Source organism: Poecilia mexicana, unplaced genomic scaffold (genome assembly GCF_051168715.1).
Source record: "Poecilia mexicana isolate PSO_F unplaced genomic scaffold, ASM5116871v1 scaffold_1, whole genome shotgun sequence".
Classification (NCBI taxonomy): domain Eukaryota; kingdom Metazoa; phylum Chordata; class Actinopteri; order Cyprinodontiformes; family Poeciliidae; genus Poecilia; species Poecilia mexicana.
In genome coordinates, this window is record NW_028263370.1 from 18611133 (window position 1) to 18629785 (window position 18653).

General features: G+C 38.2%; 1 protein-coding gene across 1 annotated transcript; it reads right to left on the reverse strand.

Moving 5' to 3' along the window:
- Nucleotides 1–2004: 2004 nt before the first annotated feature.
- Nucleotides 2005–16706, reverse strand: socs7 (suppressor of cytokine signaling 7). The gene is made up of 10 exons (XM_015007676.2): nucleotides 15201–16706; nucleotides 13741–13832; nucleotides 11313–11408; nucleotides 9511–9645; nucleotides 6040–6185; nucleotides 4864–5032; nucleotides 4257–4385; nucleotides 3925–4060; nucleotides 3313–3456; nucleotides 2005–2533 (listed from the first exon to the last, which is right to left on the reverse strand). Exons 1-9 carry the CDS (start codon nucleotides 16601–16603, stop codon nucleotides 3336–3338), a joined length of 2427 nt encoding a protein of 808 aa, XP_014863162.2. The 5' UTR covers nucleotides 16604–16706; the 3' UTR covers nucleotides 2005–2533; nucleotides 3313–3335.
- Between the last annotated feature and the right edge of the window lie 1947 nt (nucleotides 16707–18653).

The following is an 18653-nucleotide window of genomic DNA, read 5'->3' on the forward strand; positions in this document are numbered from 1 at the left end:
CAGAAACATGTCAGTGTATTGTTTTTCCATTTTACTCAAAGTCCTGAATACAGAAGATCAGGATACAGAGAAAAACATCTGGGCATTTCAGCAAATAGACCCAACAGGCAGGGAGGGAAAAGGTATGGAAGACATACACCAAGAGGCAGGGCATGGTTTAAAAAATAAAATAAAATATTAGCTTATCCTGTAAAACTTCCAGCACCATAAAACCAAATCATGGGAAGTTTCTTTACATTTATTTGGTGTTTATTACTTTAAACCAGCAAGCAGATTGAAATCTATAGAGAGGAATCCAGCGTAAAAGGTGAAACAGTGGTAAACATCTGGTTTCCTGATTTTGACACTTTTTGGTGAAGAACATGTAAACTGCAGAGAAGTGAAGGTAAATAGATGAGGGCTGTTGCACAGAGGCATTCTGGGAAACGTCCAGCAAAAAGAAAAGGAAAAAATTAAAATATGTGAATGTGGAGAATCGCAGTTGGAAGTTTTGGTTGTGAACATTTGTTTTAAACACATTATGGTCTCAATTTTAGTGGTGAAAGTTCACGTTGTCAAAACTTCAGCCCAGAACCTGCAGGGGAACAGATGTGTGTTAGAAACGGTGAAGCTGCTGGTTCCGTTCCTGCCTGGCATGTTGGTGTGAAAAAGTGGTTTTACCCAGTTATTAGTCAGAATAAATGATCCATGTTTCATGGAGAAAGTTTGGTCATGTGTTAAGTTTTATTGCAGCCTCAGTAGTGTACGTGTTCTGGTGTTTTACCGCAGTTGGTAATGGTTGAATCTTCATTAGTGCAGACAGAGTTTCTGCAGAGAGTGTATGACAATATATTTGTAATAATGAGATTTTTTTTCTCCAAATTTCTCCTTTTCATTCAAAACTTTAGTTTTATGTCAAGATGTGGCATTTTAAACTGTGAATGAATGAAATAAACAAATAAATTGATAAATTATTGTTGGGCCAATGAGGGAACATTTGAGTAGCATTTTTCTTGATTTCATATACGGAGCCACATCAAGATCATTAATCTCAAAGGGCCAATGTGGCATAATGTATTCTCATTAACAAGCTATTAAAATCTCTCTGCATTTGATTTATGCTTCTTGTAATTTAATAATTTTCAGCATCTTTTCACGCTGATGTAATTTGGTTCTATACAAATGAAACTACAGAACAGGATTAGGGCCAATGAAGAAAAAAAATCTGAATTTTGATTTTGTCTCAAAATATAGATAAACATTCTCAGATTAGATAAAAGCCCTTAAAACCTGTGAAATATTTTTGATTGTTTATTATATCATAGAAACGTGAGACGAATTTTAAAACGTCTTCAACCCACAGCACAAAACTTTTGTATTTTGGGACATCTGGTTGATAACTTAGTGCTGCACCAACAGATAATTCAGCCTTTTTCTGATTATAACATATTCTGACCATATTTTTACATGATTTGTATTTTCAGTTCATGTCGGTTTGAGTGAAGGAGATCGGCTGGTACAAAAACAAAACAAAAACAATCCTGATCTAAAGATTCTCAATAATTGGAGACAATAGATGTGATGCAACATTCTAGATTTATACAGAAGCCAAGAGCGGATGTTTTCCGTGTTTTCCCGATGGTTTTCTCAACATAAATTGTTTTGGTTTTTATTCATATTATTAGTTTTTGGTATTTTTTTTTGCCAATTTTGCATTTGTCTTATTATTTTTACCAAACTTGAATTTATCTACCTGTGTTGTTGTGACTATTATGAATCACTTTGGTCAACTGGAGTTTTTGTAAATGTGCTATATGAATAAACTTTGACTTTGATAAATAAATTTTCCCGATTGTTTTCTCGAGATAGCGAGGTTTAACACACACCAATTACCTCGTGATGTTGAGAAAACGAGCTTTGTTTTCTCCAGATTGACTCGTCAATCCAACTGGAAAACATCGGCTCTGTGTTTCCACAGGTTTATGACTATTCGATTGGTAAACACCACAGCAGATAAAGCAGGACTGAGGCTCAAGGGGCGTCTTTATTCCTAAATATAACATCTTTTTTCCATGTTTGACTGACAGCAACATAAGGAATGATCACTGCATCCACAAAAAGCAGGAACCCATCTTCCGGAGAGGTCTGAGGTTTTCTTGCTGGTGGCCGGCTTGCCTTGCCTCAAGGTGCGTTTCTATCCTGCTGGCATCTCTAAATCCAAAATCCCAAGTTTTTACAAAATAGAAAGAAAAACAAGGCCTTTACCTTGGAACAACAGTTATACAAATCGACCAGTGCATCATGTTTTAAAAGTCCAGCTGGTTCAGGAAACAGGAAAGCAGAGCTGACCAAGGCTCTTTTAGTTTCTGTCAGTAACTTTTCTCTTAGTTCTTCTGATTTAGAAACAGCAGGGGTTTTTTTTTCATCATTTGTCTCCAGAAAGCGTTGAACTGAGTACCATACAGAGTCTGTTCCAGTTTGGCTGCATACACTCTTCCAGAGACCAATGCTGGAAGACCTGCAGGCCAGCGTAGATAAGTCCTCCATTAGAGACCTGCAGGCAGGGAGTGGAGACAAAAATATTTCAGGATTAGTGAAGGAACTTTGCATTTAATCAAACTACATATCAGCAAAATCAGCAACATTTTCAATCTGAAAACCAGATTCAACCAGGAAAGTTGAACATTTTGTGAATTTTGGTATCGTCTTAGCGAATAAGGAGCTGCATAATCTTTTAAATATGACAGAGTATTATGGACAGACTAAGATTTTTTTTCAATTATGAGAATAAAATAAAAAAATATGACAGTCAAGTCACAATATTAGTATATTAAAGATGCAATAGGACCAGAAGAAAGTCGTAAAATTACGAGAAAAAAGTCATTTTAATGAGAGCATAGCTTACAACCTTATATCTGTGATTCCTTTGCATTTCAAATTCCTGCTACAAATAATAATTTGATGCTGATGTGTTAAAAAATGAAGGTGATTATATCAACACTGGAATAAAGAAAGCAGAAATGTTTTAACAATGATTTGTAATGGTTGACACTTCAGGTCAGCTCTGCAGTTCCATTTATTTGTTTACATTTGTTATAAGTTATAGGTAAATTAAATTAATTTAATTTTAACTGAAAAGAGTCAACTTTTATAATTTTAATCACTTTATTTTATATATTTAACAGATTGCAACCTCCACTCTGAGAATGATGGGGCTTTACCTGAATTACAGGCTAATGTGGTAACAAAAAAAATCCCCTGAACTATTTTGTTACACTCAAAAGAACACATTCAACAAAAAAATAAATAACTTTTTTTAAAAAGTGTACTCACTTTGGGTTAGGATATGTATGCTGCTACGTCTGTGGGTTGGCCTCCTGCTCTGCTGCTACGACCCTCCGAATGCTATTGATTGATAGGTACATCTCCTCCTCAGGGTCGTAGTAATAAAACTTACTAAGGTAGGAGATCAATGATCTTAAAAAGACACAAAAAATAGAAAAAAATGGCAAAAACAGTTTCACTTAGCACATTTACAAGTAAAATTAGGAAGTAAGAAAAGTGACTCAAATACAGAATCTAATGATTTATTTACTTGAAATATAGATATTTGTTTATAAAAACAAATATCTCCGCCACGTTGTTTAAAAAATATCTTACACACAAGATCGGTTTCAAATATGTTTTCATCCACAAGAAGCCACACAAATTCGCCACTAAGTGTTGTAGTAAACATGCCAAACCCATAGGGGGCACTGTAGTGCAAAGCTAAAACTTATGTCAGCCAATCAGAATGCTTCAAAACAACCACGACTGCCTGTAGGGAATTAAAAATGGTGCCAAGAAGTTTGTTTGTGAAGCCAGATGTATATCTTGATCTGCTTTTAATTGACAGTTTTTAAAATTTAAATGAAGCCAAAATGTTGAGCCTTAAATGACCTTTACCTGGGCAGTGGAAGCTCTTGGATGTGGTCGATGCGGACTATTTGCCGAATGCAGAAGCGACAGAGGTGTTGCAATGACTTCACGTTGCTGAAGCGGGACACAGGATACAGGAGCTGAACTGGAGTTGGTGGCAGCCCTGAAAAAACAAAAATCACAAACGGTCAACATCATTCTGCTACAAAGTCCAATTCAATTCAAGTCGTCCACTGGATTGACCAGCTGAGGTCATTATCTGGGCTGATGTTCACGAGTTGCATTTCTGGTTACGGCGCCCAACTGGGCCAGTGTTCATATCTAGACATAGAGGGAGATCTGCTGCTTCGTTTCTTTACCTGGGACTCTGGAGCGGAGGAAGTAGAGGAATTTGCCGTTCTTGGAGTGCATGATGGCGCGCTCGATGAATTCCACCACAGAATGGCAGCGGTCCTCGAACTTCGGGTGACACCACAGGCTGAATGTCCCTGGATGCAGAGAGAAGCTTTAGACAAACCTTTAAGGAACAGTTTCAGAATGACGCCACAAATGTATGGAAAATAATAAACTTTAACTGAATTCAGAAGACGTGAATGTTTCATGTCGAACTCTTAACTTTGAGAGGGGCTTAAATTGGAAATTATTACATTAAACAATGGAGGAATGGTGAAGAAAATGATTCAACTTCAGGTCAGGACTTGGTGTTAGTTCCAGTGTTAAGAGTTCTTTACAAAATTAAAGTGTATTGGTCTCTGACAGGGCGAAGTTGCTTTATTATCAAAATATTACTTGAAAACGGTCTCACAACAACTTTATTGTTTATCGCAATCACTACTGGGACGATTTATTGACCAGTAAAATCGTACAATCATTCAATTAATCATTCAAAAAAATGTAATCAAGTCCCAGTCATGAAGATTGAGGTTTATGGAGCAGATTTATTGAAACGATGTGAGTGTTTCTTACCTCGATAGTGCTCCATGCGCGTGTGGTGTGTGACTCCCTGCGACCTGAAGCTCAGGCTCAGGATGTATCTGGGGTCAGAACTGTCCCGGACCAAAAACGAGCCGTCGAGTTTACCCTTCAGCCTCACCTCAGCGTCTTCCCAGTTCATAGGGCCCCAGTACCAGCCGCACTGCAAGCAGAGACACCAGCAATCCACCCAGCAGAACAGTAAGGACCAGTTCTTCTCTGCTTCTGTCTAAACTTCTGCAGAAAGAACCTGATAGTGGAAACTGACTGGCAGAAACTTTTACATGAGAGGGCAAAGGAGTGGTAATAAAGATACATGGGTGGAAAATACCCCAGGTATGTAAACTGACAACAAAATGTCTAGATAAACAAAATAAACTATTCATTGTACCACTGTCTCTTAGAAGAAAAATAAAACAAGTTTAGGTATAAATGTACAACAGTGTAATAGGACCGTTTTAGATATAAAAAAAAAATAAGATGAGTACAATTATGCCAAAAAAAAAAATCAGAAAAAAAAAGGAAATTTCTGAGTTTTAAAAGGTGAAAATTTTGCTAGAAAGAAACTGAGAAAATGTTGAGATTAAGCTCAGACAGTTCTGGAAAAAAACTTGGGAATTTCTCAGTTTGAAAAGTCCCAAATTCTTTCTATAACATTTAGATCAGTGGTTCTTAACCTGGGTTCGATCGAACCCCAGGGGTTCGATGAGTCGGTCTCAGGGGTTCGGCGGAGCCTCTGCCGCGGAGGTAAAAACACACTTCGTGATGTTGGGGGGGGGGTTGGAATAAGAAGGGTTCAGTGAATGCGCATATGCAACTGGGGGGTTCGGTACCTCAAAAAAGGTTAAGAACCACTGATTTAGATTAATCTCCAAAAGTGTGAATTTTTCCAGGAAATTTTTTATTTTATCCAAGTTGCCCCCCATTATCCACCTGTTGATATTTTAACCATAATTTGGTTGCGAGAAATTTTAAGTTTTATGACGAAAAAAAGATGTTCAAAGCTTAAACCTTTCCTCGGCTTCCACCCTGACCTGCTTATGTGTTTCTGGGATTCCTGTTGCTGTTTGTTCTCAAAGGTTCTTTAATAAACCTGAGGCCTTCCCAGAACAGCTGCACTGAAGAAGTCCAGTTCTAGTTTGTGTGCTGCAGAATGACAAAAAGCCTGACCTTCTCCAGCTCTCTCAGACTGGCTGTGAAGTTGCTGGCTTCGGATCGCCGCAGCGCACACAGCACCGGAGGAGCAGTCCGTCTCGTTGGTGGAGCGCCGCCCGACGGCAAAGGATTCGAATGAGGAAGAGCCCGGAAAAAGGCATCTGAGTCAGAGAACGTAGAAAATGAGGCATGTTAAGGTTTACATGCAATGAATACAAAGATACATAATCCATAAGTGTCAGATTTTTGGATAAATTAATAAATTTGGAACATATTCTATTCTATCTATTGTTATTATGGCATCTAGCAAAAATAAATAATTGTCGTGGCTTTATTTGACCTAAAACAAAAGAAGTTTAACTTCATACGAGGCTCGCAACTAATAATCATTTTACTAATCAATTAATCAATTTAAAAGTTAACACATTCTGCAGATTTAGAATACATTGATGAATAAATCTTTAACATATTCTTTCTATCGTTTTTGTGGAATTTAACAAAAAGTAATTATTTTGTGATTCTAACCAACCTAAAGCAGGAGCTTTAACTTCAGACCATGCCTTCAACTAATGATTATTTCAGAAATCGATATTTCTGATGATTAACTGATTGAAAATTGGCACATTCTCCAGATTTTAAACATTTAATCCTTTTTTAATACATTAGAAAAACATTAAAAGATGAAAAATGACAAATAAATTACTTTTTAAATGATTAAATAAATGTTACGTTGCCTAAAATCCAATAGCATAGCATTTCTTTAGTGAGTGATTAATCATTTGTAGCAAAGGATGCATCTGCACTTTCTGCTTGATATCACGTAAATACAATGTAAAGATAATCTGCTGATTATGTTTGGATTAACAGATTGATAATTGAATAGTAAAAGGTGCTTAAGTTTTGCATAATTTGTGTCAGGTGAAGCCAGTGTTGTGTTCAAGACCACCTAACCCGAGACCAAGACAAGACCAAGACCAGAGTGTATCGAGACCGAGACAAGACCAAGACTTTTAGGGTCCGAGACCAAGTCAAGACCAAGACCGAGGAAAGTCGAGACCAAGTCAAGACCAAGACCAGCGGCCCGCGCTACATGACACAATAAAATGTTAAATATGATCGAAATTGCTTCTCAAAATAATCTGAAAGATCCATATTACCATAAAACACCTAGATATTAAATACTTAATACATTTTACCAACATTAAATATTCCATTTATGTGCTAAAAAGTGTGATGGTCTCGTGCCATCCCTAAAAACATAACGCCCTGGGCATTTGCCCATATTGCCCATATAAGAAACCACCACTGTCTGCACCATGAAACATAGCAATTGAGGCAATGCCCTGACGGTAAATAACGCTCAACTACGAACACTGACCAAGGAGCAACAAGCAAGAAGTAACCAAACAGAAGGCGCTCATCGTGACTGTTTTCACTCTCTCTCCCAGTACATGAAGCCAGGTAGTCTGACACCATGGCAGACATTACAGCTGCCACTTTGAACAAAAACAATCAAAGAGCAATGTGCATGCTCTGCGTGCTCTTTCGTTCTTGTGTTTTAGTTATTTGTTAATTTAAATATTAACGTACATAATAAAATAAAATAATGATGCAGTGTACACAGAGCATTACAAGAACAAAGAACGGGTGTTCTGTCAGGTCAGCATACGTTGTCAGATAGTCATACGCTTAGCTCAGATATGCATACGCTGTCATTACCATATGATTTTATTTAATCAGCAACATAGAATCATGACGTAGATCATCATACACTTGGTTATTAACAGTTGTATGGCATCCAGCTGCAGCCAGACCTGCTTTAAACGCACTTTGAAACCATGAAAACGCATGTATATCCATCTAGTTATCACATTATGTCATATTATAAACAATTTAATTACTTATTTTCGTCATAACTTGTTGCGTATACTGACAACTACACATATGCTATTCTGACAGCATATGGCTATCTGATAGAACACCGGCTATATCTGTCAGACACGTCATTACCATAAGATTTCATTTAATCAACAACATAGAATCATGACGTAGATCATCATACACTTTGTTATTAACAGTTGTATGGCATCCTGACTTAGGGTTAAGTGAGTTTTACACGGGCGTGTGTTGTAGCTGACTCCAGCTGCAGCCAGACCCTGCTTTAAATACACTTTGAAACCATGACAACACATGTATATCTATATAGTTATCATTGAAAACAATTTAATGACTTATGTTCATCATAACTTGCTGCGTATGGTGAACTGACAACTCCTCCGACGGTCAGATTTCTTAATGCTTAATGCATGTATGCTATCCTGACAGCGTATGGCTATCTGATAGAATAACGGCTCTCAGTGAGTGACACTCCAGTCCTATCTAATAAGTAAAGAGCTGTGGAGAAGAATTGATGTTTCTGAATGTCACCTCACTATATTGCAGACTTTTGGACATAGCGTTGTCCCATATATGCGACAAGTCAGTCAACACCTCCGCACAATAATTCAGCGCAGTGAGTGATAACATTTTTCATCACAATGCTTATGTGTCTCTGTACAGCTAGCTTTGATAACATCACCTTAACGGAGCTTACCTTCTTTGATCTACTTTTCTAAGTGACGAAAAAAGTTAGACGTTGTCCCCACCGTCTGTGAAAGCGAAGCGCTGCTGAGTTAGCTGTGGCCATCGGATTTCTTACTATTTATGCAGCGCTATTATATTACTGACGATTAGACAAACATTTTCTGCCGCTGAGAGGAAACCACTGCGCGTGTCCTGGAGCGCCGCGCGCGAGTGAAAGGTGGGGAGGGTGGGGGGAGTAACAGAAACACGTAGTTGCTTGGATTTTAATCGGTGCGTTTTGCATCCACTGAAAACAAAGATGTTAACAAATAAAGTGGACAGTGTGTTGTACGTTTAGTGATATTTTCACAGTTGCGGTCTTGACTGGTCTTGAAATAAAATGCCGAGTCCTCAGCGCCCGAGACCGAGACAAGACCGAGACCAAATGCGGTCGAGTCCGAGACGAGACCGAGACCATCAAAAAATGGTCTTAAGACCGGTCTTAAGACCAAGACCAACTTCGAGTACCACAACACTGGGTGAAGCTAAAACAATGACACATTTTTTTTATCTTTAATGTAAAATAAAATCTATACTTTTTTTGAACAATTTTGTTTTAATTACTGCTCTGTTATTTTTTCTGCTTGTGACGTTTTTAGAGCATATATACTCCAATGACCAATTAATCAATTACTACATTGGTTGATGGCTATTTGAATAATCGATTAATCGTTTCAGCCTTTCTTCAGACAGTCAGAATAAGGGGGAGGTTTATATATATATATATATATATATATATATATATATATATATATATATATATATATATATATAAATAAACGTCTGGTTTCAACTGTACATTTTCTGCATATTAAGTTATTTAGATGTGAAGTTAGAGGATTTTTCCCATCATAGGCGTCTTACCATTGAGGCTGAGACTGTGCTGAATGGTGGAGTGGGAGGGAGGAGGAGGAGGAGGGTGAGGAAGAGGGAGAGACTGCAGGGAGGCGCCCACAATACTAACTAGGAAAGGCCCCGGTTGAGGCCCCGCTATGTCATCTGAAGGAATGACAACAGGAAAAGATCAGGGAAGGGGATAAAAAGACAGCAAAGTGGGAAAAATGAAGAAAAACAACAGCAGTCGACATTAGGAAAAGAAAAGAAAGGAGGTGCCTTCTTTATATTACCAGCAGCTCTTCTACAGTTAATGTCTAGCCTATCGGTTTGGATCAGTGGTCCCCAAACTACGGCTCACGGGCCGTAGTTTGGGGCCGGGCTGGATCCGCCCGCCTCCACATTTGGTCCAGCCCCCTGAGCATTCAGATTTTTTTTCATATATCGTATTTTCCGGACTACAAGCAGCTTATATGAGGATTTTTCTTCAACCACCAGGGGGCTCTTTAGCAGGACGTGAATCATTGGAAGTCAAAATTGGAAATAAAAGAAGAAAGTGGCCATTAAAATGGAATTAGGTTTTAATAGGGAATTTAAATTTGAGAATGTTGTTGATCAGTTAAATCGCATTGAGGGGGGAAAAAAAGATTTTTCGTTTTTTTTTTTTAAATAATACTGGGATCATTATCAGAATTTGAGGTATAGATATTAGGATCCAGTAGATGGCAGTAGTGCAACAATAATGGATGCAAGCTGCCGTTGAAATCTAAAGAAGCAGCAGAAGAAGAAGAAGCAGAAGAAAGCGCCCATCTTCATTTAGCACATGCTAGTAGCAGACACGAAGGATCAGTACTTTTACTGTTACAGTTACCGTTCGGAAACTACCGTAATCAGTTCAGTTAAATCTAAACTTGGCAACTTTTTATTTTTCAACCATAATAAATGTGATATTCAATTGACCTGTTCGGTATCTAGCTAGAATTGCTACACTTATCGCCGTTGTTTGCGCATGCGCAGTGACCCTTCTTTGTTGGCAAAAAAGATAAAGGAAACACTACCGCCACCAACTGGTAAGGCCGCCTTGTATATAAATTAAGTGACGGGATAAATGATGGGCTGACGTCTATTTATTTAATGTCACGCCATACTAATGTTTAATTTCATTTTGGGATCAATAAAGTAGTTTTGAATTTGATTTTGGTAGAAAAAGAAAGATTAAAATGAAAACTATGGGGTGCTATTTGTACCATTACACAGCAAAAAATGAACAGCAATAATTTGGTTTATTTAGTCATTTAAAAAATGTAGGTGTTCATTTCTCAAAGTCATATTTTGAGTATATTATTCCTACATTTATAAATGCTAAATTTCCTAACTAAATATTTAACTCACCAGCTAAATATTAAGTTTTTAAATGACTGGTTTGTAAATTAAATGTTTAGTTTGTAAACTAAATATTTAGCTTTCAAATTAAATATTTAGTTTGAAACTTAAATATTTAGCTCCATGTTAAGTATTTCTTTGGGTACTAAATATTTATTTTGTAAGCTAAATATTTAGCTGGTGAACTAAATATTTAGTTTGGAATTCAGACATTTATGAAATACATGGTGAAAATATGACTTTAAAAAATGAATATCTACATTTTTTCTTTATGACTAAATAAACCAAATTATTGCTGTCAATTTTTTTACTATGTAACTTCATAAAAGGCACCCCACACACAACTGTCTGGGCTTCCTCTTTTTAAAATACAGATCTTTCAATTAAGCCTTTTTTATTATTCGATTTGGAATGACTACTGCATGGATAAGAAAAAAAAAAAGGTTTACCCAACAGACTGAGGCTTCGGCGTGGAGGAGTTGGAGGATGCGGCGTGTTCGACCCTCGTAGAGAAATATCCACATCCACTAGAGAAACTGTTTCTCCTGGGGACACAAAGTGGCAAATGGGAGGAAAAGCTTAGAAACAAACAGGGGCATGAAACAGGAAAAACAGATCAGAGAATTAATGTTGGTGTTTGTCCACTATAGCCTCTTAAAGCAGAACCAGGCAGGATGTTTACTGGAAACTTCACTGAGTGAATTAGCTCAAACCACTCCAATAAAGAACAGACAAATCGAAATGATTCAGACTGAGTTTACCTCAGTGAACTTTTGGTTGTTGGAGACGGCTTTATAGCCAGGAAATTTAGGGTTTCCTGGCTGTAAAGTCAACTGATAGGAGCAGTAAAACCAATCAAATGTAATCTCATCCATTATTATTCTCTACAGGTTAGCTCGGTTTAGCATTAGCTCATAAGACTTGCAATTTTATGATTCACGATCTTGGTCTTCATTATATATTTTTTTTCAGTTTCAAAATAATTTCAGTTTCAAAACTTTTTTTCAGTTTTATTTTATTTTGAACAAACTTTATGGCCCCAATATAGCTCCATAGCCTAACATTTATCTCGTTTTAGCAGCGTCTGGAAATAATGCCTTAGGTTGGAAAACATCGTTATAAGACCAATCATTGAACCTTAACTCAAGCTGGTCTGGATTCCCAGAATGCACTGCTTCCAGGACATCATCTAGAGCTGTAGTGTCCAACCTTTTGTATGGGTTGCCAAAAATGTCAAGCTGAAAGTATTCTGGGTGCCATAATATTTTTAGTATTTTTTTTTTAGAATTGTAAACACTTTGTTATTATTATTATTATTTTTACCAGTTAAATCAACAAACTAAACACAATATTTTTATTTAATTAAACAGATTCCGAGAGAACTGAGTAATTTCGCATTACTCAGTGCTGTAGATGAGCACGGATAAAAGTTTGAATAAAGAAGAAGTTTTGATTAATACACAGAAACACTCAGCTGAAACATGAATGTGAAGTAACAGCACGCTGATGCTGAAGCAAGCAGAGAGCAAATAGCTTTTTATGCTGAGCGACAAGCTTCCTCATCACTTTTAGATCTGTCCTAAATCCTTATGCACCAGCTGCAGCGGGGAAATGATCAGGTCAGCTAAAGGCTGCGGTGATTTGTATCTATATTATGTCCTAGATTATGCACTGTTGGATTTGTTGTAGATTCGGCTTCTGATTCCCAAGTGGACTGGTCTTAAATATTATATTTTTATTTGTTGTATGTTTGATTCCTCCTCTCAGCATTATTTTATACCGTCAGCACACTAAAAGAAACTATCCAAACTGAGTCCTGAAAGCGAGTTTCTAAGAGGAACATTAAACTCAAGTAGGGCTGGCTGATCGCACTTAAAAAATTCAAATCCAGTTTTAATCAATGTTGAGTTTGTTTGTTTTTTTCTTCTGTTTTTTTGCTTTCTTAGGAAGAAAGCAGAAAATGAAGAGAAATTAAATTAAATTTGAATTTATTTTTAAAATTGCTTTTACTTTCATCTTTCCTTGTGGACAGTTCAACTAACTACAATCTGTAAAACAAGATGGATTGACTTGACATCATTCCAAATTATGGAAACCCAATGATTTGGAAAAAAAATTCAGATTTTCTAAAAGTCAAATCTTCATAAGCAGAAAATTGGATTAACCAATAAAATTGATAGAGGGGTGTTTGGTTGTTAATATTTCTTCATAATTTTAAACAATAACTACATTATATTCCAATTTGATCCGTAGTAGGTCTTCAATTAATTTTCTCTCCTTCTGCAGACTAGCATGTGAAAATATAATTTCTGAAACTTTCATGTTTTCACATCTAGCATTAGTGTTCAGAGGGTAACTTTCAATTCTCTCATTAAGTCTGTTTCTTTTACAAATGTGTGCAAAACTGTGTCTATTTGCTGATGATGTCAAATTCTGCAATTGCAGTGTTTCCATTAAATCAAAACGCAATTAAAATCACAGGCGAATAAGTTTGTTCACCCGGTTTGTCATTATCCTCTAATTACTTCCTGTCGTCTTCTTTGCTTCTTTGGTTTGCTCCAGTGGAAACATCCAGTTGTTGATGTGACTGTGTGATGCAAATAAACCAGTTTTTCTACGTCCAAGCTACCACAAAAAATGAGAGACTTTTTGAAAGTGTTTCCATTAAGCAACACTTTTTTCAAAATGTCAAATAGCGCCACTACATGTGCACTAATGTGCACCTAGATTGACAACAAACACAGATTGATCTCTGTTCTTGGTGGATCCCTGCAGAAGCATAAAAATGAATTATAAACTTTTTCAGGGGCATTATTGCATCATTTTACAATAACTTTTCTATAAGTTAAGTATTGAAATTTATGAAGTAGTTCTTACCAGTGAAAGTCGAGAGGGAGGTAGAGAGGGAGGCAGAGAGAGAAGCAGGGGAGAAGGCACTGTGAGCCCTGGTCAGTCTGGGTTCCCTGTGGCTGCACATCAGCCATCGACACGGGAGAAACAGAAGGATATGACAGTAAAACGTTGGAAAGATCTGCATAAACTGAGGAAATTTGCTTGTTTATGTTGGTTTTCACAGTGGGGAAAATAAGATACACCGCCAATATTTCAAGTTCCCGGAACTTTGTTTTTCAATAAACAAATAATTAAATTGTTTTTTTTGTTTTTTTTTAAAAATAAGAAAATAAACATCTTAATGCTTAAAATGTAATAGCATAGCATTTCTTTCAAAATGCTATGCTAGTGAATTTGAACCAGGTGAAGCTAAAACTTGAGGAGTTTTGGGTAGAACAGACAAGGAAGGTTTCATCTTAATTAAATGCAATATACATATATATTTTGCACAAATTTGATTTAATTACTATTTTATTATGGTGAATTTGTTGTTGTTGCTGCTGTTTTTCAGCAAACTGCCTTTATTGAATATACTCCAATTAACATATTACTAAATTAGTTGACAATTATTAAAATTATCGATTTATCACTCTTAGATTAATTTAATCATGTTTTTGCTTTGTATACTACTCTATGTTTATATCATAAAGCTACATTAGCCAGAAATGCTTCAAATGTCCTTTTTAAGTATATAGAAGTTTGTATGTCACCATCTTCTTCTAGCTTTACTTCCTGTGTAAAACTTCTTTAAACGTCTGAAATTTCAAGTAAAAGTGTAAATAACTTAAATAAGATGACTCCAGTCTTTTGCACAGTGTTATGTGTTACATCTAAATCTATAATCACTACAAACCTTAAATGTGTTTCCGTGTCCCTATGTTTCAGGCTCCAATTTTGTAAAACCTGTTATATTTAATTTGGGGTCTTCCGTTATGTTTTATTTAAAAGGATAAAGTCTCATTTTCTGAACTGAAGACTACTCTGTATAGGGCTGGACAATAAATCAATAACAAGATGTTGATAAGACACGTGATCAATAACTGATAATTTCACTGAATTCCGATCCAGAACCACACAGCATTCTGGGAGATGTAAACAAAGGAAAGAGCTGCTCGAACTCTCATGGCTAGTAAAGTTAAGTTGGCAGAATGAACTAACTCACTCACTCTTTGGTTACCTAGCATCTCACTCACTCTTTGGTTGCCTAGCATCTCACTCACTCTTTGGTTGCCTAGCAACAACTAGTTGCCGCAGCAGTTTCAGGTTTCCCCACCAACTGCTTAAAATTAAACAACGGCGTGGAGTGAAAACTGGATAAAACAGGAAAGCTCATGTCTTTGGACAACACATGTCTTTGGACATGTGTTGTTTCTGTTATTACCAGTGATTAAAAAAAAGATCCCAATAATCTGATTTAATTATAAAGTATGTCAAAAGTTTCCCACCTGTCGGCATCCTGCTCGGCTCCAGATCCACCTTCCATGTCCACCAGACTCATGGCTGAGGACACTGAATAAGACACCGAGGGTCTCTTGTCCAGTATGTGACTCGACCCACTGCAGCTTTTAGTCCGGAACAGTTTACTCAATCGGGTCTTTAACGAGTTCCTTTTGGACTTCCCCGGAACTTTGAACGTCTTCTCTCCACCTGCAGCCCGGTACGTGGGAGTCCGGGGCGCACTGGTGCACCGCTTCGCTCTTCTGGGCGTAGAAGCTTGGCTTAGGTTTGGCGTGGTGGTCCAAGGTGAGTTCTGGGCAGGTGTCGATGTCTTGGCTAAAACCTGAACGGAACCTTCAGAACCTGCTTGGGTCGTCGGCAGGCCCATCTTTTCGATCTGTGTTCTCAGTTCCACTTGGAAGCTGCTGATGGAGAAAGTCCCAGACATCTTATGGATTATTTCCCGTTTCCTTTTGAGTAAAAACTCTCCATGTCCGTTTTCATCATCCAACCCAACCTCCGGACACTCCTCCATACCCAAGCCATTAATGCCCCTACTCCCCAGCCCCTCCAGGACCAAAAGGGCATCGCTGGTCTCCGTTGGATCGTCTCTTGGTTCTGCTTGTCCATCTACTGAACCCTGTGCGCCCTGACAGGAGCACTGCGGCAGCTCAGCTCCTTTAAACAGCATCCTGGGTACCGCTCCAACCCCCAGCTCACCAAACCGTCTTGCCAACTCAAACACGGCGTCCTCTTGGCCCCTAGAGTCGCCTCCGGGAAGGGGTCCGGATCTGTCCGATAATAGAGGCCAGTTGTGGGGGTTGGTGATGAATCGATGTCGGTGGCACAACTCGGCAGATCCCGGACTCTCCGCAGATGAATCGGCGGAAGATTGCAAGGTTGATGGTCTCTGATCCAGCAGGTCGTGGTGCCGCTCGACGTCTCCAGGACTCGGGGTGTTGTTGTTGTTGTTAACAGCTGGGCCCAGTTCCAGCGCATCCCGACTGTCTAAATCCAAAATCCCATCTCCGTTGCGCATTATATTGGAGAAGACAAGCAGCTGCGGTCGCAGGCCAGGGCTGGGGACAAAGTCGAACCCCTGGGGATCCATGGAGCTCTGCGGGGCCCGGCCCTCCGTCCCCCCGCTGTCAGGTGCCGCCGTGGTGTCGCTGCTCGGCTGGCCTTTGTTCAGGAGGCTGCTGGGATGCTCCAGCCCCGCCGTCTCCGTCGGATCTCGGCTGATATCCAAAGCCGATTTAACGCCGCTGTGAGCCAGGACATCCTTCCCTAGCCCAACCACCACTCTTCCCGTCGGCAAATTCCCGTTTTCTGCCTCCAAGCGGTCCTCCTCGGCTGCGGACACAAGGCGCATCAACACGAAATCGGGCGACATATCTTGCGCGTTGTTCATAATTATTTGACAGGATCGCGAAATGAAAATCACAAGGCGCTTCGCATTGCTAACAGCGGAGATGTCGTCCTTATAATAAAGAAAGAGTCATGCCTTTCCTGCGAAAATGCCAGCAAATGTATTTTTTTTATCCTCCTCCTCCTTTAGGACAGAGCAGCATCCATCTGTGGCTGATCGGGAAAATGACTGCAGCTTCGGTCCAGCAGCAGCAGGCCGACCTCGGGTCACACATGCAGTTTGATTTTGGGCTGGATAAATAAAAAGCTGGAGGAGTCTCCGGTCAGTGAGCACAATCTGTCTCTGAACCGAGCCAGGCCCCACCCGCTCGGCTCAGCCTCCACATCAGCAACAATGATGGGAACCACAAACTGAATCTCTGGTTCAGCATCATAGCTGATGTGATTACTATTATTAATAACATTTATCACAGTTAAATGTTATTGCATCAGTGTGGGCTGGGGTAAAAAAAAATAATTTGATTTATTTCGCCTGTCATAAAAGATGTGGGTGTTAATTTTTTTAAGTCGTATTTTCACTATGTTATTCAAACAATTATTAATTTCGGAGTTCCAAACTAAATATTTAATTCACCAGTTAAACATTTAGTTTCTATGTATTTAGCTCCCAAAATAAATATTTATTTTGTATTTATTTTGTTTGAAACATTTAGTTTGCAAAATACATGTGAAATACATGTGCAGCTTTCAAGTTAAATATTTAATAAGAAGTTTAATATTTAGTTCCAAAAAAAATGTAATTTGGAGCTAAATATTTAGTTTTTACACAAAATATTTAGTTCAATTTACATCGTACTTAAATATTTAGTTGAAAATAAAATATTTAGTTCCGAACTAAATCTTTGTTTTCTCAATTTAAACATTTAATTCCCCCCCCCAATTTTTTTTCCCAAACTAAACATTGAGCTCAGAACTAACTAACTAACTAACTAACTAAATAAATAAATAAACGATCAAAATATTAAATTTGATTTTTAAAAAACATATTTATTTGAATATATGTAAAAATTGTCACTGTATTGTGACAAAATGGTAGGAGATAGTTAATCTGAGAAAAAAATCTACCTTCTCTGCTTTTTTTCAGCTAACTAGAAATAACCAATCAGAGCCAGGAGGCGGATCTTAGCGCTGCCAATCACTCTGCCTCTCGCCCCCTTTCTTTCTGCTATAGCATGTAGCCACAGATGACTGAAGATAAACAGTTTTCCTGTAACAATAGGTTGTTTAGCCCAGTTAGCAGGTAGTACATGAGTGTGATTGACAGCGCTAAGACCCTCCCCCTGGCTCTGATTGGTTGTTTTTGGTCGAGAGAGATGCATTTCTTCAGACAGCAACAGTAACACAAGGAGGAGGTGGAGGAGATTGACCTTTTCAAATATTAACTGTCCCATATTAAACTGTCACAACATGGTGACAAATGTGTAAAATAATATATTTTTATATTTACATACTGCAGCTTTAATGTATGGTCACAACATACAGCAGAGCCGGAGAACTGCATGAATGCCAATTGGCAGGCAGATGGCGATGTAGACCATTTAGTACTGATTGAAGACGCCGCTGAGACAGAGTGCATGATGGGAAAGTAAATGAGGGGCCATCAATATACACGGTGTGTGTGAGTGTGTGTGTTTACATGTAAGCCAACGTGGCAGTGTTTGCTCATATCTGCGGTTTATGTGGAGTAATCAAACTAACAACCTGCCAAGCAAAGCTCAGCACTGATGTGATGTAACACAGAGGTCATAGTTCAGCAGCATTAATATTACAAATTAATCACAATCATTTTTCATTGTTTGACTGAGCCTTTTCTCAACTTGAACAGACCCTTCCCCCATCACTCATCTCCTCAAAACTATAAACTAAACTAGCAACTTTCACTGAAATAAAGCAATCCTTATGCAGCCACCTCTTAAACAAAAAGGGAATTTAGTGCAGCAGCTCTAGTCCAAATAATATTTCAGGTTCTGGCAGTTCTAATGTCTCAAATTCAAAAATTGTGAAGGTAGGATTTGAGGAATCGTCACAAAATC

What these genes read in the sequence shown, in the direction of transcription:
- socs7 (XM_015007676.2), bottom strand. Translation starts at nt 16,603, where the DNA reads ATGAACAACGCGCAAGATATGTCGCCCGATTTCGTGTTGATGCGCCTT. An exon ending in CCGAAGCCTCAGTCTGTTGG is followed by an intron (nt 9,646 to 11,312) that starts GTAAACCTTTTT and finishes TCATTCCTTCAG; the next exon opens with ATGACATAGCGGGGCCTCAA. An exon ending in GCACAGTCTCAGCCTCAATG is followed by an intron (nt 6,186 to 9,510) that starts GTAAGACGCCTA and finishes TCTCTGACTCAG; the next exon opens with ATGCCTTTTTCCGGGCTCTT.